Here is a 20,333-nt window from a genome sequence, read left to right on the forward strand (position 1 = left end):
CCCGCTGGATGTGCACAGCGGGACCATGGAGGTAAGGCTGTGACAAAATTACGGGGTTAACCATCCTAGCCATTTTTTTTTGCGTGACCTTCGTACGGGCATAACGGCTAGGTGGTTAAAGATAAATGAAGGGACTTCCAGGGGAGAAGCCAACCAAGGTGGACGCGCTACACATCGGCTCCCCAGGGAAATTACTCACCGGCTTTTTTTTTCTATATTAATGACTCTTCCGAGGCACGGAGGAGCCTCCTATACTCCCTGGGGACCGAGCGGTTGTGGGGGCAGTCGAGTGAGAGGAGACTGCAGCTCGCCACATACCCGGAGCAGTGGACCCCTACACACGCTGCAGGCCACGAGGCAGACGCCATTTTGTCTACCAGGCTGTGGCGTGCAGCTATCAGACCACAGCCACAGAATCATACAGGGACCGAAAACCCAGATGAGCACATTACAGTTGACCTTGGAACCCTGTAAAACAGCTGGAGGGGTGAGTGCAGGAAACTCTCCCCTTACCTGACAGCACTACGGCAGTGAAGGATCCTGACTGCCATCTGAGATTCTCTGCACACTTTTTATGAAGGCTTTATCACTCTTCACTTCTCATTTAAAGTGCTGAACCTAAAAGTTTTTGAAATATGCAACCATGTCCTGTACTAGGCAGCATTGGTTCCTATAGTGCTGAACCTGCAAGCTATTTAAATCTGCATCTGTGTCCTGTACCAGGCTAAGTTAGTTACTATAGTGCTGTACCTGCAAGCTATTGAAATCTGCATCTGTGTCCTGTTGGACCCTATAGCAGCATTTTCATAATGGATAAATACATGGGGAAACATTCAGCTGCAATACTTTGCAAGCAACAAGCTAAAACAAAGTCAAAGGGTTCTCAGAAATCTAGCGTAACCTCTCAACACTCGCAGGACTTATCCACCTCTGATTTAGAGGCTTCAGTGTCTTCATCAGTACCAAACGCCACAGCAGCAGAGATGATAAAGTTTCTTAGACCATACTTTAATAAAAAGTTCTCCACCCTTCAGAATACATTCGAAACAGCACTGTCAACTAGTTCTTTCAACACTGCACAAATAGCTGAACTGGAACAGAGGGTTAGCAATCTTGAAGATCAAGCTCTGGAAACGCAATGCAAACTTATTACTCAAACAACGCTGATTTCCTCGCTAGAAGAAAATGTACAAGACCTGGAGAATAAAAATAGGCGATCCAACCTACGCATCATCGGCATTCCGGATTCTTGGAAAAAACAGGATCTGAATAAATACATCACAGTTGATATGCCACTGGCACTCAACCTCACACCTCTTACCTTGCGGGCTCTGGATCGGGATAATCAGGTAGGTCCGGAGCGCCTTACACAAAGTCAGAGGCCTAGGCCAGTGATTGCCAAATTCTTTCACCTAATGGACAAAGAATCACTGCTGTCCGCATATCAGAAGCAACAAAATTTGAAAGTAGGTGGGGACAAATGTTTATTGTTCCAGGACTTTTCACCATCAGTAGCTCAGAGACCCAAACAGTTTGTTCCGGTTTGCCACCTCCTCGCAGAAAAAGGAGTACTTAGGTTTATGTGGTAAGGAGAAAAAAAGTTGTTTGATGATCCAGAACTTGCGATGGACTTCATTACCCAGGACTCCCACGATTCCCAAGATACGTAAGATATACTATGGACACAGGATGTTTATATTTTGTAGTCCCTTTTAGTTCTTCTTTTTTCCCCCAAAGTCATGACTATTAATAGTTATTTTGGCATGTTGAAAGCCCCAAATAGAATGACTCTGATTTATTTTATTTTTTGTTTAAATGTGCTTTATTTGCAATACTACCTTTCAGTGCACTTTAACACTGAGACAAATGAAATTTTTTGGAAAATCTGTTATGGAATTCACCCTACTGCCTGGAATAGAAAGGCAGGGGTTGGAGTTTAAAAATTTAAAACAGAAGAATTGGAGTATAAGTGAATGTTTCTCATATACGGTTAGCGCTTTTCAGGTGCTTGTTATAGTAGGGGACACAGATTTAGTAATTTTGTTGTACATGAGCAGAATGATTACTGATTTGCTGTTGTATTGGAGTGACCCCTACTGGCTGGGATAAAGAATACTCTTTTTTTTAAATGGATTGGTCTGCGGGTTGTTTCCTTTTTTGGCTACCACCATAACATCCCCACCCCATACTTCTTCCTATGTAGTGGTAAAGCCCCAGACTAAATTACACCTAATATTTTGGAATGTGGCCGTGTTCCATAGTACATTTAAAATGTAAAAAAACAGACATTGTGTTTTTGCAGGAAACCCATTGGAAAACAGGCGACACTGTAGTTTTACGTGACTCTTGGATAGGGGAAATGATAGCTACCACCTATGCAAGACAAAAGGAGTGGCTATTCTCCTGAACAAAAACCTTCCCTATAAGATTATTTCTATGATGGTGGATGAGGAGAGTAGATATGTGGTGGTAGTGGTGGAATTGGCAGGTCAGAGGTATTCACTGTGTTCCATTTATACCCCTGCTGGTAACTCAACCTAATTTTATGCACATCTCACACAAAAATTTCTTGAAGAAAACTACTTGAATTTGAGATTGGCAGGCGATTTCAATGCCATAGTAGACCCTGTTTCTGGGAATGTCCTTTAACTGAAAGATTCTGGAGGTTGGTGGTGCGGTTTACACTGAACTACCTGGTAACATTTCTCCCACTATCACCAACATGGGCTTTTTTTAGAGTTTTATCCAAGCAGGTCTGGGTAGCCAGGGGACTCCTCATGATCATATCAATGGTAGCCAAGAAGGCGATTCTGCATAAGTGGATAAGTACTGACCCTCCTACTTTGAATCTATTTTTAGCAAAACTTAGACATGTTTTTCAAATGGACTGGGTAGATGCCACAATTAACAAGGACTCAAAGACAGAAAGACACAATATTTTTTTTTTGAGTTATGGGAATCATATATATATATTCCTTTGGCAACTAGGCAACGTATTATATCCATGTTTGAACAAACCTCCTGGTATGTTACCAGGCTATTGGACAACGACCCGCCTGTTGTTCTATAGCAAATGTTATCAAGAACCATGTCTGTATTGCTATGTACCTTTGTTGCAGGATTTTGTTTAATTATTTGAAATTTCACGATAATTGCTAAGCAATGTTGAGTTTATGACTGTATCCGGACACTGACTATTTGTTTGTTATATGATGGTTAACTTCTGGTATTTTACTCTTTGTTTTGTAACTAACTGTTTGTAAATTCCTCTGTTGATTAAAAAAAGTAAAATGGGCAGAAGGTGGTGTTAACCGATTGCAAGGATATGGAGGTCTCAAAAAACAATTGTGTCCTCTGCTCCTTTTGTAGAGAGGTTTTAACCTATTCCATATGGAATGAAATTTGTTATTTGATTGGAAACAAGTCGGTAGTTGGTGGGGTAGGTGATAACCAACAGTAAAGAATTGTTTTCCTGCCAATAGCCAAGAGTATTATGGCCATTGTTTCCAGTGATACCTAACACCACCCATTCAGGTGAGTATGGTATATTAGTAAATAGGTGTGCACAAATGTAACAAACTTCCTGTCTTTAGAAAATATGAAATAATTTGCAGCCCCAGGAGTATTACATTTAGGAAAATTGTGGTGAATAAACCTGTATGGTGAGCTTTTAAGGGAGATACATAGCTACAGTGAAATAGTCAGAAAGACATTTGTTATAGAGAGATCACAAACATCATCATTATGATTTAGGATGCACTTATACAAGTAGTTACCTAAATATTTTTTGCCAATATATAGGTATTGCAATACAAAAAAAGGCAGTAGCTTTTTAAAATAATGGTCTCACAGTTCAACAAAGGCATTATTGAGGCAAGACTTTAGTTTTAGGCGTTAGATGGGTGTTTTAAAATGCTAAACCACTGACTTGCCTGTTACCATTGTAAACACGTGTTGCTACATCTCTGGTTGAGTATTTTTTACTAAAAAATATGTCTAGAAGTATACAATATTTGACATGAATAAACCTTTTTTTTCTGTTATCTTTCTGTGTTTTTTTTTTTTTTACTGTAATGTTTGTTTACACAAATGTTATTTAAAATAAGGGTGAACCGCTTATGTTCACCACTGTAGAACGTGTATGCAGCACTGATAGACTATTTTAATGATAAGAACAAGCACCAGAATGATTAGGGAGGAGAGAACCTCTTCTCCTAGAGAGGAGAAGCAGAGAATGAATGATAGGGGCAGGGAAACCTAGTTTAAAGTAATTGTACAGTTGTGACTGTTGTAATCCAATTAGTGCAGCTCTACATTATCAGAGGTGCAACATGTTTGTGGAAAGGAAAGTTGTCGTACAGGGAAAGAAAGGGAGGGACAATATGAGTAGACATATGAGAAGAGATGAAAATTAATTTTGAAAATGGTAGATTTCTTTGCAGAGTAAAGTGACATAGCAATCAAAGGAGGAAATAGCCTGTACTTTACTGGTTTAGAAAGAAAAAACAAACAAACAGAAGTACAGTGACATGATTTACAGCTGGCATAACAAGACCAAATCGGGAATAGAGGAGGCGAGAATCAGGAATTATCAGGGAAAACACAACTAGAGAAAGCTAAAAAAAACACGTGTAGTGAGAAAGAATAATAAAACTGAGCAAAGATAATGTTTCAGACAAGACTGATGCAGTGGGAGACGTGAGGCCAGAATGGCAAAAAGATAGGTAAGATGATGCAGCTTTGAACAGATAAGATGTATAAAAAGTGCGTACAACGGTTGTGTTGTCAATTATATCTTGTGTTATCTGTAGGTATATTTTAGAGCGGTGATTTTCAACTACAGTTCCTCTCGAGGTTGCTAGAGGTTCCTTGAGTTCCTTGTGACTCTAAGGTCATTGTATCAGATAATAATCTTTTTGGCTATTTGTAAAGTTGCAACCTTCCCTGTATTGCACTGTGGGTTGTGGATATAGTAATTCTAGCACAAGTTCCCTGAAGACTTGAAGGTTATTTTACCTGTCCCTGTGCTAAAAAGGTCCAGAAACACTGTTTTAGAGGGATTTGTTTTGTGACAGGTGACCTTTTCTTTAATTCTTGGTGAGAAATGTTGTTCATAAAGGTTGCATGGCGAGCTCTAAATCTAATAAACAGTTTCCTCTCCTAAACTTACTTCCAATATTTACTTTACAGGTAATATTACACTACTATTACTATTGCAAACTAATAGATTGTTAGTAAGTGCAGGTAACTGTTCTCCATTGCATTTAGATACAGGAAAATGTTTTAGAGGTGATTTTTCCATATAGATTCCTCATTAAAAACATTAAAAGACATCTAAATATTTTATAAACTAAGAATAGGCATGACTAGTAAAAGTGAGGCCCCAGGAATTATTATTGAGTGAAGGGAAGGATGTCAAGAGGATCGCCTTCCCATATAAAAAATATATATTTGGGATGGTAGGTGTGTGAAAATAGCATCCTGCTCAAAAGCACACATGGAAATAAAAATAACAAAAGTAAATCCCAATTGCTGATGCTAAAAAGTATCTTAAAGCATAAAATGATAGACTAAAAAAGTGAATCAATAAAAGCAAAAAAAAATATGTGTGTGTGTTCTGGATCAACATGTAAGAGATGGTGTAACTCTGATTCTCCACTCCAGATTTATATACAAGATCTTTTTGCTTTTTGCCAAACCCAAAATTTGTTCATAAGAATAAAAAGCAGATATACAGAAAGGGGCTTTGGTGGCAAACAATGATGAACTTTACTTGTGTGTTAAACAAACGGAGTAATACACTTAAATACCAGCAGTAATATTAACACATTTTATTAACATAAATAATAATATAAATATATAATAAATAATATCAGGTTGTACTCAAATACGCAGTTGTCTTATTCCCGGTGCATTTCGCTGTATGGCTTCTTCAGGGGAGGTAGAAACTTACACTAATTTATAACATAATAACATAACAAAGTGATAAATTACACTATGCTCAGTAACCAAATATAGTATATCAATGTGAGTACATCAGTATATATATAAATCTTAACTAAGCGAGTGTGCAGTAAAAAACATGCTAGATATGATGAAATTATTTTACATATTAATATTCTTCACTTACAGTACAGTATTGTTTAGTATAGATATCATAACTGAATTATTACATATCAGGTTCAGTACAGAGATTACAGTACAAGCCCAATACAAAAACTAGGGTGCATAACCAACATAATGTCTCGATACGAGCAATGTAGTCATGAATTACTACATTAATACATAAGTGATATTCATGTGTTACATGCATGTATATGACCCATAAGAGTAAGTATGATAGTATAACTATGTGAAATTAATAGTTGCTCTTGTTATCTTGTACATTGACAAAGTGATAGAATTTGAAATCATAATGTTTAAGTATAGACAGGTGATAATTACAGGAAATGTTTGAAACTAAAAACATCATTAAGGCCAGAGTATACATTGGCATTTAAAGTAAAAATCCATTTGGAGTAGATTTCTTATCTGCATCCCCTTCTCTGTGGTTTGAAAAGATTCTGTCAAACGCTATGAAGTTGATTTTCTTGTTATCAAAACTATGTTGTGTTCCCACATGGAAGCTTATCAGTGTAATCATTTTTCTGTTGTTGATAGAATAATTATGTTCATATATTCTTTTTTGAAATGCTAGTTTTTCCAACATAGAAACATCGACATTGGTGTCTTAATCTGTGTACAGTCCCATTAGGTAAGGGTGATTGCTTGGTTTTCTACACTGTCAATTTGAGTCCCGTGACTGTGCTCATCAATGAATGCAGCCGTGAGAATCATCACAGGATGATTCCCATGGCTGCTTTCATTCATGATGAGCACAGCGGCGGGACTCTGTGTTCTTGGATAGAATCTCTATCCAAGAACCCATACTACAGGGCTGCAAGAGCAATCAGGGGAGCGGAGCTGTCAGCTCCGCTCCTTTGGTTGCGCTTGCAGGTCCCAAAAAATTTGATCTCGACAGCCGAATTTACACAGGCCGTTCTCGCTTACATGTTCGGTAAGCAAGAACGACCCAAAACGGCGCGAGATCGAATTTTAAAATTTCACTCGCTCCTCCCTAGTGGACAGGGCCTAACCTTTAAATTAACTAATCAACCTGTAGCATGATATACCCATTCCATTTAAACATCTGATTCAGTTTTTGGAAAAACATTGCAAAATACTGTTCTGTTGGCCTTGGGTACCAATAACATATACTCTGGACCTCTAGGATGCGGTACGGTTTTACAAACACTTTACCTAATAATATTGTGCTCTATCATTAGTGAAGTTTGGGGATCAACTCAGACTGCAGCAGCACGGCTTTCATCAAAAACACCACTTTATTTGGGAAAAACTAAACAAAACTGCTTTGTTTCAGCCACAAAACAAAAACAATATAAAAAATAAGAGGCTTACTTCAGCCTAGTGGTGTGAAATGTCCTCAGTCCATCAGCATGGGCACCAGGGTAAGGGTAAGTCTAAACTAGGTCTCTTGTAAAGGTCCAGTGTCCCAGCCTGGGGTTTCAACAGACCAGCAAACAGAGGTCCACATCCACAAGACAGCATCAACAGCAACCTCATCCAGCTTGATTCCCTACAAGCTCACTTACAGGCCACTTCCTGCTCAGCCTGGAACCCTCTAGCACTCTCTTAGCCCGGATCCCTCTGGCTCCCCCTCAGCCTGGATCCCTCTGGCTCTCTCTCAGCCTGGATCCCTCTGGCTCTCCAGCCTTTTACTGCTCACTCTGAGCCTGGATCCCCCTGGCTGATTACTTCCTACTCACCATGCACCTGAGTGCAGGTGCATATATCCCAGTCAGGGTTGTGTTGGGCCAAGGAACTGACCCTTTCACTCTCTTGGCCTGCTCAAGGGCCCCAAAGAACCTGGTTTCTTCCTAGAAACTTAATAACACTCTCTTTTCCTGGAGCCTTTTTAACACTTTCCCTTACGTTTTTGGAACACTCTACCACACATAATAGTAGGTCAGAAAAATACCTTTATTTATACAAGATTTGCATGGCATGGCACTGCAAAGCCACACAAATAGCTTATATAGTAAATACAAATTAGAGCATCGGCCCTTATGTATACAGTACATGGACTGGTTACAGAAGCACTAGAGACAACAATAAAACCAGTATCGCCACCATGAGGTAGGGGGGTGCATGCTCTTAATTTAGTAATCCTAGTATTAATAGTATGCTCCATTCGTGTGGTGCAGCTAATCAGTGTAATCCACCAGAGGGGTGTGGAAGTCAAGCCTTGTTTATTTTGTTAAATGTTAGGCAGTTGACACCATGAATTGATGCTTCTTTCAGCCACCACGTTTTCCCTCCATGAACTTAACTATCTTTCTGATATGACTTTCACCAGGGCAGGCCAGCACCTCTAGCACATATTCTGCAGCCTGTAGGCATGCATCCATTTTTACTTCTGTACAGACTTGCTTACTGCAAAAATAAGCTCACACTATGTATATTTAAATTTTTAGAGGGTTCAGAACAGTGCTAGAAATAGGATTTTACAACACATCATAAAAAAGAAGCACACGCAAATTGAAGTACAGCAGGGTCCTGACGAACAGTTTAATCTAGCCTAACCTAGTAACCACTTAACCCAGCACAGATTCAACTCCACAGAGCAATAGAAAAAAATTGCAGTGCTTTGTCTCCCACAAAGTGTCCCAGGGTTTGCTCTGCTCTAGCTTGGTCATCAGTAGTGACCTGACTACTAGTAGCAAATATGTCTGCTGGATTAAATCAGAGCTTTTTGTAGGATCTGGGGGAGGCATTTACCATGCAATGCAGGTGTCTAATAGGATATCCACCCTCCCAATAACATTATTAGTTTACCCTTTGCTGCTAATTGGGGCACTGTTGTCTTTAATGTACCCACTTTCTGAACAGGGTGCACTATTTGTTGTTCGCTGTACTCTGTTTCTGTGATCATTGTTCATGATTAGTGTGCCCACTTGTTACTCAGTGTACCTTCTTGCCACATTACTGCTAAGTAAGCCTCCATTCGGTTAAGTGATGCCCTTTTTTGTGGTCAGTGTACCATTGAAATTACCAAACGATTTGGAAATTATACTTCGGCTGTAATAGGCACTCTGAGCTCCTAGATTTGCTTAGGATCACTTAACAGTTCTTAAGTAGACTGATTATAGCCATGTAATAGTTTGTTTGGCTTTAGCCATACCTAGGCTAGGTTTAGATGGACATTTTTGACAGCTGAACTGCTTTAGTTTACTACTGTCAACCAGTCATCAACTGGGTCAAAGCCCTGGTTAATAAAATAAATTGGAGCAGTTGAAATTCTATTTTGTACAGGTGTTTACCTCCGGTGCTGTTGCATTGTGTTTTTTCAGAAGCTTTTTGCTTTGTTTTAGGGTAGTCTGCTGCTAAATTGTTGCTAAATGAACTTGATTTGCTGCACTGTTAAAGCCTTAGGCTTTACTTTGATCAACCTAAGCAAATATATTTTTTTTAAATTTGTCTAAGGACAATTTTTGAGGGAAAGCCAATTAACCAAACTGGATGTTTTTTAGCAATTTGAAATCCGTATAATATGCAAAATCATGTAAATAGGATATTAATTATACATTTATGTAAATATTATAATATCTAAAATAACTATACATATTGGAGGAAGTTTTTGTTCTGCATAAACTTGCACACGTAAGCATTAAAATCACAATGACCATTACCGTTAAACTGTATTACTTTGCAATATTATGGGCTGTTTTATTGCATTTAGGTGTCTTGTGGAATTTGTCATCATGTGATGCCCTTAAAATGCCGATTATTCAAGATGCCCTCGCAGTGTTGACCAATGCAGTGATTATCCCTCATTCGGGGTGGGAAAACACTATCTTACAGGATGATCGCAAAATACAGTTGCATTCGTCACAGGTGCTGCGCAATGCCACTGGGTGCCTAAGGTAAGTTTTAAAACAATATAAAAATGTAAGATATTTTCAAATATGTATATATTTTATGTTTGGAATTGTACTATTTGATCTGCTATAAAATTAAAAAACAAAACAAAAAATCAAAAAACTATAGATTAAAAACAGGCACAAATTATTACTGACATTATAATTGATTGTTATGACTGAAAAAGAGGGAGTTTGAAAAACAATATCAATAGGGGTCTATTTAAAAAACTGGGAATCTGACATTCCCTCAAACAATTCCACATGTGTAGATATTCATGTTATCAAAAGTATAGTAATTCCAGATAGGGAATCTAGGGATTTATTAAATGATACTATGTATGTAGCCGAGTGGTCAGCATGTGTGGAAAAAAAATGTGGGAGGCATGAGGGCAATTAGTGTATGGGGCAATGGGGATGAGAACCATTGACAGTAGTGATACAACTACTTGCTATGATATATTGAATATTTATGAAGTATTCTTTTACATGTACTGGACATTGAGATATTTTCATTTCCTTTTACTTTTCTGTCTCTTTGTTAGAGACTAGGTGAAGAGGTTATTTACATGTTAGAGACAGAACACTGCAGTCCCTCAGTGTTCAGTCCTCAGTGCATGGTAATATTTTACTTTTTTCAAGTAACATTTTTGCACAGTACAAACAATATTTTCTCAGAGGAGATGAGAAGGTTATTGAAAGGAGTATCCGTGCTTCAATAGTCATCTCACTTCTTCTATCACATTTACTGCTTGAAATAGGTAAAAACAAACCGTTTTAGTTTTAACCTCCCTAGCAGTTCATACAGTCCTACCATTATACACACTATTATATATACTATAAAATAAATGTTCTTGAAAACAATGTACTGCTTTTACACATATAAATCCAATGTACTGCATTCAACTCCTCGGGTGACTCATCGGATGCAGAAGCAGGAAGAAGGAAGAAGAAAGAAGACGGAGATTGTGGCGCTGGACGGCGCGGGACTCCGGCGGATCAGGAAAGGCTTTATTTACTATTACCTTTCCCATGGGTTTACATACCCCGAGTGTGACTCGGGGTTACCACTTTTAGCAACTTTTTTCTATCCCGAGTCACACTCTGGGTTACCTCTAGGGAGATTAATTAAAGTGTAAGAGGGTTTAAAACCTTTGTCCAGTTTTTATTTCTCTCTGCGTCTCTGCTGGAAATGTTCATCCCTTTTGCTAACCTGGTCACTATTGTCTCTAAGAGGGAAAATTAGGGGAAACCCAAGATTTTGAGTTGTCATTAAAAAAGTAGTTAAGGAAACATCTTGCTATGGGGACACTTTGGGGACACTTTTTTTTTGTTTGTTTTGGGGTCAACTTTTTCGGATGAATTTGTTTGCCTCTTGTGGATCATATATAGTAAAAACATGGGTTTTAAACCCTTCCTGTTTTATACAAAACTAAAACAAATGTTTTGACTAAAGATACACTTTAAACACTCTCCAGCAACAAAGCTGTCCCATCTATTGGTCTCCAGTGTCACCTCTTTAGGTTGCTAAAGGTTGGTGGATCTTTATTACCATTTATTGTCCCTGATTTATCCGACCCACTCTAACTGTTTTAATTTCATCACCCTTACATTCCTTTGTGCTGTCTTTGTCATCTCCAGTCTCTTGGTATAACCTGCTTGAGTTTTATCAAGTTTCTGGTCAATGGCTTTGAATTCTACTTTCCTTTAAAACCATCCGTGTAAAGAACATGTCTCTCATGTTAATGTTTTCCAAATAGTTTCACAAATAGGCTCTAAACACATTTCCACCTTTTTTTTTCTTGGTACAAAAGAATTTTATTAAAGACACATAACCAAAATACAAACAATAAGCATAAAATGAGAAAACTTCAAATGCAAAAAGGAGAAATCAAACAAATATTACTAGACAGCATTATTTGTACATCAACTGAATTCTCCAAAATAAATACTCCTTTAAGACATAACAATATTCAATACAATAAGAATAGAATATACAACCATGTTATGTAAAATATCCACAAAAAGAGAAATGAAAAAAACAAAACAAAAAAAAATGGAAAGAAAAGAAAAAAACAAAACAAAAAACAAAAAAACAAAGGGGGTCCTGTTACAATATAGAATTAAAACCTTCACCTATATATATAAAGTAAAAAGAGTCCTCAAGGACGGTAAGTAATAGTTGAACCAAGGTTGCCATACAGCCAAGAACTGATCATGAGAGTCATTAATATTGGCCCTAATCTTTTCATTAATCATTGTTCCTTGCATACGGTTTTTAACCTCAATCTATAATATGAATAGAAAAAAGAGGAGCTAATTGAGATGCTTTATATTAGAAATAAAAGTGTGGTATGCCAAGACCACCATTCAATTTAGGGTGAAAAAGCACATGCTTGCAAATACTACGGGGGCCAGATTTCCATATGAACCACAACACTTTTCTCTGAATAATCTGACATGTACAAAAAAGGGAGAGATATTGGGAGAACCCGCATACATAACTCAAAAAAGTGAGATTTATGAGTATATTGCAAAGTATTGAATCCTGGAACTTCCTTACTCTGTCTAATGAGCGCTGCAAGTGGTTTCAATGCCAGTACAAAAGTAACAGGGATAAAGGACGCTCCTGTCTAGTGCCTCGGGAAATGCTAAAAGATTCAGATGTATAACCACAATAACGCACCTAGGCTGTAGAGTTAGAATAAGTAGCATCTATCCAAGAAATAAATGCTTCCCCTTGATTCCATTTATGCAGAGTCAATTTTAAATATTGCCAGGATATCGAGTCGAAGGCCTTGTTCATATTAACCCCCCTAGCATTCTAATTCTGTCAGTTTTTTGATGCAAAAAGTGATCCTAATTTTTTTGCATAGAAATTTTTGTTTATATTGTGGGCCTGTAATTCATAGGATTAACTCCCGGGTATGATAATTATATTTATTTATTATATTATAATCATAAATTATAATATAATACATAATTATAAATAATAATTTTAAAAAATAATGAAATAATAGACAACAATGTAATCTTAAAATATAAAATGTAAAATGTACTTTTATTTTTATTTCATGTTGTGTGGTGTTTTTGTACTATAAAAACCATTTAGGAGCAGATTACATTGTAATCTGCTTTTAAATTTTTCGCCCAGCCACACCCCCCAATACTTCACCACTCACATCACCCGGAAGATGTCACATCCTCCCGGGTGATGCGAGTGGGGATGCATCTAATACTTCCAAAACAGTAACGTCAGCACCCAAGCAACCTGCTGATCACTGTTTAGTGTCGGGAGATGTATTGTGGATAAAAATGTTTGAATTCTTGGTGATGGAATCTCAGGAGGGGCACTATACAATTTTGCTAATTGATGACTAAATTTATTTATAATAATAAAAGGGTTAGAAGTATTAACATGACTCTTATTTCTTAGGGCCTTATCAATAAAATGTGCGTACGTACCCGTCGGTGAGCAAGCTGTTCTAGTGAACTCGCCTGCCGGTTTCCTGCAAAAATGAGCAAAGATCTCGAATACCCCAATTAAGGCAATTCATTTTCAGCTGTGCGATTCAGGAACAGATATTAAATTCAATGGTGAGGTGATAGCAATTGATTAGAGCACACCTGCGCCCTGTTCTGCGCATCTCCAGTCAACTTTACATGTCAGTCTTGTGTAAGTGCTACTTTTTTATGTTTCATTCTACTCACTTACAAATTTGCTTCATTTATCGTTACATTTGTTACACTTGCTTTGATACTTTTAATTTGGTTCCAACATTGTAAACTAATTTCTATCAAGCTGGATATATACTAAGTAGCACTTTCTAATATGGCATCACACAATAGTATGACTGAACAAACATTTGTGACCTGATTAAAATTTCATTCTTGTTTGGCTTTAGAGAAATCATTTTTTAGTAAAGGATTATAGGCAAATATGTTATAATACATGTATTAGGAAACATTTAGTGATTTCCCTTGAGTGTGTCTATGCCAAAGTACATTTAAATCTATAGAAATACATATTCATTTTCATTAGTACTATTTTAACTGGACTGGATTGTGTGTGTGTGTGTGTGTGTGGGGGGGGTAAATCAAGTAAGTTTGCTTGGATGATAGGCATTGATGTGATTTTTTGTAATCCTCATTATTGTTAGTTTCATCTGTTGCTGCAATGTTTTTGTGCCTGGTTTGTAATGCCAGTTTCTGTTGTTTAGCAATTCTTCAGCAATGTTTTGTCGTTTTTCCCACATGTATTGAGTACAAATGTCAGCATGGTTTCCACTCCAAACTGCTACTTGACCCCCCTCCTTGCCTTTGTCCCATTGTCACATATTGGTATTTGAATTTATTATGTACATAGTCCTTTTCTCAATAAATTGTCATGGTTTTTATTTCTTTTCCTTTTTTTCAATAGTCTGACATTTACACTCATGTAGATTTGCTGCCACACAACTCCGCTGTTCATTTGTAGTGGTGGTATAGGTTTGTTCTCATTGTGCAGTGCTGCCTGATCTTATCACTATCGTATACAAGCACACTTCCACTTGCTGTCCAAATAGCAATTAGCTATTAGCTGTCCAGCTGAGTTGCATACTCATTCTAACACACCTGATGGTAATGGAAGGAGGTCCAGGTTGCCAAGCACAACATCAAACCACATTGATTGCCAAGTTTACAAGCAGGGTCAGGCACTCTTGGAAATTAGCAGATGTTCTGTTGTTGCTTAACATAATGCTCATTAAATTCTGGAGAGTAAGCATTATTTAGGTGTTTACACAAAACAAATAGTACTAGTATATCAAACTTCCAGGGCCAAATCCACTTTGTACCAAACATTTTCGATCCCTTCAGGATATTTCTGCAAGTTTGAATGGCATTTTAGACCTTTGCCCACTATATATATTGACTTACTCACCTCATCTTGGTAGTGGAAGCACATAAGGTGGATTCCTCCTTTAACCAGGAGCAATATCTTCCATGAATGTTCCTTGGAGCCAAGCCCATGACATCAGAAATTATAGGAACAAATAGGCAATCTTTTCAATTTGAAGCATGTGAAGCAATATGGTCCAAAAAGCCCTCATATATAGACTCATGTCCATACATACATGCATAAGTGCACTTGAAGAAAAACAAGCAATATACACAAAAAAATAAAAACTGTATGTCCTGGGAGATTGGAAAGGAAATCACATAACAAAAAACCCCCAAAAAAACAAACATTTTAGAAACAACTTTTTTCAAAAGAAACATTTGCTAAAAGGTCACATTAAAATATAAAAAAACATTAAAAAAACACACGCACCACTAAATTTACATGACAAAAAAAATTAAAAAGAACGAACAAAGCGCATGTAAACCGACACTTCCAAATAAAACCAAATAAGTTAAAAAATGGCCCAACCAATATGCAATTTTGACCTATCAAGGGTGGAAAACTGGATTAGAAAATAATTATGCAGGACAAACATTTCAAAGTGGTAATAAAGGCAGGATTTTGCAATCAAACAATATGGCAACAAACACAATAACATAGCATTAACATTGACTTCAAAATTGTAAAATTGACATTGAAAAATTCAAAGTTTAAAAAAAAAACAGCTATTGTGCTAAAGGGAAGCAAAGTATCAAATGCAGCAACATACATTAATTAGGATAACACACAAAACAACAGCCCCTCCAAGAAAAAAAGACAAAGGGAAAAAGCAAGTTAGACGCTGATGCTGCATCCAGACCTGCTAGTTGCCTACCATTTGTCAAGCTAACTCCCACATATGGTGAAGGATGCGGGGACTCCTGCCATGGAGGAGTCTCGCTGGGCAGCTAATAACGCATTTGGTGCAGGTCAGTGCTGCCCAGCAGGAAACCAACCGTCTGTTGTTGGAACAGGTCACAGTCCTGAGACAGAGGGTGTCAGATCAGTCAAGGAATATGAAGGAGTTATCTGGGACTCTGAATGTAAAAAAGGCAGTGCACTGTGCCTTGCAAAAAATGACCCCAGATGACCACATAGAGGCTTATCTTGTGGTGTTTGAAAGGATTGTGGAAAGGGAGAAACTCCCCGCTGCTGAATGGACTGAGGTTCTGGCGCCTTATTTGACTGGGGAGACGCAAAAGGCATATTTTGATTTAACCGCAGAGCAGGCCAAAGACTATATTATCCTTAAGGCAGAAATCATGGCTAGGCTGGGTGTCACCTTATCTGTACAGGCTCGCAGAGTCCATGACTGGCGGTTTGAGAAAAATAAGCCGCTTCACTCCCAAATGTTTGATTTGCTACACCTTGTGCGCAAGTGGCTACAGCCCAAGACCCTGAGTCCCACAGACATTGTCGACCGAATCATCCTCAACCACTATGTGAGCGGACTTCCTTCGGTTATTGACCAATGGGTTGCTCAAGGAGACCCCAAAACTCTGGATCAGTTGGTGTCACTTGTTAAGTAGTTTACGACTACAGAGACCTGTCTGAGGCCCGAAAGTACACCACAGCAGTTCGTGGAACCCCCTGGTGTTTGTTTTTAGAGATCCAACTCCAAAGCCCTTTCTGCATCTGACCAGGGGAACCGAGCCAGCAGACCAACCCTGGGTGACCCAGGGGAAAGAGGTTTAACGGTCCAAGAAAGGTACCCCCCCAGTTGGAAGCCCCACTCGGAGGCAGAGCTGAGGTGCGTTGCTGGAAGTGTCCCAGCAACTGGGGCATATTGCAGCACACTGTCCCCAGTGGGAGAAGCCAATGGAGTGTGGAGCCACCCTCCGCCTCTCTATGTTCGCCCGGCCTGTCTGCAGCGCTGCACCCCTTCAGAAGCCAGGTCCCCAGGAGCATCAAATCCAGGTAAACAGGGTTAGTGTTGTGGTCCTGTTGGACTCTGGTAGCCTGGTCACTCTTTTACGTGCTCCCGTACCTCATGACCTGGTCATCCTGGAAAGGCGAGTAGGGGTGGTTTGTATTCATGGGGACACTAAGCATTATCCGCTTGCCAAAGTGACTGTAGACATGGGCTGCGGGACAGTGACACATGAAGTAGGTGTGGTACCAGACTTAATAGATCCATTGATCGTGGGACGTGATTTTCCGTTATTCTGGGAACTCTGGTCTCAACCCCACTGTATGGATAGGCCTGTTGCATGTTCACCTTCTTTCAGCCGAGTTCCCTTAGGTGAGGATGCCCAAACAGATGCTGTCGAGGTGACCACGGATTTATCGGACAATTTTCCCCTAGCAGTATTGGCTGGGGATGAGGGTGAGGCGTCTAACCCTGAGCAGAATGTTCCGGACTTGGAAGTGTCACGGGAGAAATTCGGGACTGCTCAGTTATGAGACCCTACCCTGAAACATGCATGGGAAAATGTAACTGTACTGAATGACGTACCTCAGGAGTCTAATGCTGATCAAAGGTTTCCTCACTTTGCTGTAAACAACAATTTACTGTATCGTGTTACTAAGGTGCGTGATGAAGTTGTTAAACAACTGTTGGTACCCGTACCTCATAGAAGGAGGGTCCTTGATATAGCTCACACTCATTTACTTGGGGGTCATTTGGGGACTGACAAAACAAAGGAAAGAATCCTGCAAAGGTTCTATTGGCTGGGTTATTACCAAGAGGCTGAAAAGTTTTGTAGGTCCTGTCCAACCTGCCAAGTAACTGCTCCTGTGAATCACTTTCAGACCCCCTTGGTTCACCTTGCAATAATAGAGATTCCATTTGACCGAATAGCTATGGATTTGGTGGGGCCGTTAGTCAAGTCTGCTCGAGGCCACCAGTATATTTTAGTAGTGCTAGACTATGCCACCAGGTATCCTGAAGCTATTCGGCTGCACAATACCTCTTCCAAATGCATTGCTCAGGAGTTTATTTATATATTTTCCAGAACTGGTCTACCATAAGAAATACTGACTGACCAGGGTACACCTTTCATGTCCAAAGTTAGGAAAGATCTCTGTAAATTACTAAAAATTAAGCAGCTAAGAACCTCTGTATATCATCCCCAAACAGATGGGCTAGTAGAGAGGTTCAATAAAACCTTAAAAAGGATGTTGAGAATGGTGGTAGAAAAAGATGGGAGGGACTGGGATTGTCTGTTGCCATATCTCATGTTCTTCATCCGAGAGGTCCCTCAGTCCTCCACTGAATTGTCCCTATTTGAGTTATTATTAGGGAGACATCCCAGGGGTTTGCTGGATATTGCCAAGGAGACATGGTAGAGTGAGGCCACCCCTTACAGAAGTGTGATAGAGCACGTGGCTCAAATGCAGGATCGCATCAGCAGTATTATGCCCATCGTGAGACAACACATGCAAAAGGCCAAGGAGTCCCAGAGCAGGGTATACAATAGAGCAGCCCGGCTGAGGCAGTTCAACCCTGGTAATCGGGTACTAGTGCTGGTTCCCATGGTAGAAAGCAAATTTCTGGCCAAATGGCAAGGTCCTTTTGAAGTGGTAGAAAGGGTTGGAGAAATAAATTATAAAATCCATCAGCTTGGGAAAAGAAAGCCCATCCAACTCTATTGCGTAAATTTAATCAAACCTTGCAGGGATAGAGAGTCCCTGGTAGCGACCACAAAACCCAAATGGACTCCCATGCAGATATTGAAAAGGTTGCAAAAGGTGACAACCTGTCCAAACCCAAATAACAAGAAAGCAAGGAGTTTCTACAACGGAACAGGGATATTTTTACGGGCCTGCCAGGCATTACAGATGTCATTCAGCATGACATAGTCACTGACCCCAAGGTAACGATAAACATTAAACCATACAGAATCTCTGAGGCTCAGAGACAAGCGGTCTCTGAAGAGGTAAAGCGTATGTTAGCTCTGCAGGTTTTTGAATAACCCAAAAGCGGCTGGTCCAGCCCCATTGTATTGGTGCCTAAGCCAAATGGGACCTGGCGGTTCTGCAATGACTTCTTCCGACTAAATGAAGTCTCTAAGTGCGATTCCTATCCTATGCCTCGGTTAGAGGAGCTAATTGAAAGGTTTGGGCCAGCTAGGTATATTACCACCCTGGACCTCACCAAAGGATACTGGTAGTTTCCCCTCAGAGGAGGCAAAAGAAAAGACTGCCTTCTCCACCCCAGACGGGCACTTTCAATATACCAGGATGCCCTTTGGGTTACAAGGGGTTCCCGCCTCTTTCCAGAGAGCGATAGACAGGGTTTTGAGGCCCCATAAAAGGTACGCAGCAGCATACTTAGATGATATTGTGGTCTTTAGCACAGACTGGAAAACACATCTAGGTAAGGTACAGGCCGTACTTGATTCTCTCAGGAAAGCTGGTTTTACTGCTAACCCTGAGAAGTGCGCTATTGGGTTGGAGGAGGCTCGCTATCTGGGGTATATTGTAGGTAAGGGCACAATAAGACCACAGAAAAACAAAGTGGAGGCAATTCAGAATTGGCCCCAGCCTTTGACAAAAAAACAAGTGAAGGCATTTTTGGGGATTGTTGGCTATTACCGCACGTTTTTCCCAAACTTTGCCTCCATTTGTTATGTCACGGATATAATTTGTGACAGTTTATGCAAATATTGATGGGTTCAATTTGAAGTGTACAAAGAGAGATAACACAAAGACTTGAATGATTATACTATTTAATAATAAGATAGATAAACAAAACAATGCAATACTGTAATAACAATTAATAAGCGGTAACAAAAGATACTTAGCTGCGGAAGAAAACTGAATTCACCCAAAGATTCTGCTGGAAATCAATAACTTGGCAGATGATCAAAGAAACATGTTGCATCTAGCAAGCTCTGGTCAAGACTCCTCATTAGGTATGGCTCTGTGTTTTTAACTACTCAGGAAGGAACTAAGACAATGGCCGGGTTTGACCAGTACTGACCCATAATCATCCTTAAACCTTACAGGATATGCTGCATTTCTTTAGGATGACCTCATGTCTGGTATACATATACCAGTATATACTGATAAAGCATTATTGTTGGTGAGACATAATTGATATTAAATAAATTGTGCTAACCCAACACCATTGCAGCACCATTAACAGACCTTACAAAAGGGAGAAAGTCAGTAATGGTCCAGTGGTCTCAGGAGGCAGAAATGGGGAAGAACACCCCATTACATATTTGAGCAGAAAACTCACCTCCTGTGGGAGAAACTACTCAATCGTGAAGAGGGAGTGTTTGACTATAAAGTGGGCCCTCAAGGTTCTACGGTACTATTTGGCAGGTAGGAAGTTCAGGTTGGTGTCGGACCATGTCCCTTTAAAGTGGATGTGCCAAAATGAAAGGAACAATGCAAGGGTGACAAGGTGGTTCCTGGCGCTACAGGGCTTTAATTTTGTGGTAGAGCACAGGGCAGGGAAGCATCATATCCATGCTGATGCCTTATCA

At 39.4% G+C, this 20,333-nt stretch overlaps 1 protein-coding gene across 1 annotated transcript in view; it reads left to right on the forward strand.

Moving 5' to 3' along the window:
* The window catches only part of CTNND2 (catenin delta 2), a 538,472-nt gene that overhangs the window by 253,161 nt on the left and 264,978 nt on the right, over nucleotides 1-20,333 (forward strand). Inside the window, exons 11-13 of the mRNA XM_072413368.1 lie at nucleotides 918-1,585; nucleotides 2,355-2,488; nucleotides 9,800-9,983. Coding sequence (XP_072269469.1) covers nucleotides 918-1,585; nucleotides 2,355-2,488; nucleotides 9,800-9,983 — 986 coding nt within the window. The remainder of the gene's footprint in view (nucleotides 1-917; nucleotides 1,586-2,354; nucleotides 2,489-9,799; nucleotides 9,984-20,333) is intronic.

This window comes from Pyxicephalus adspersus, chromosome 5 (genome assembly GCF_032062135.1).
Source record: "Pyxicephalus adspersus chromosome 5, UCB_Pads_2.0, whole genome shotgun sequence".
Taxonomy (NCBI): Eukaryota; Metazoa; Chordata; class Amphibia; order Anura; family Pyxicephalidae; genus Pyxicephalus; species Pyxicephalus adspersus.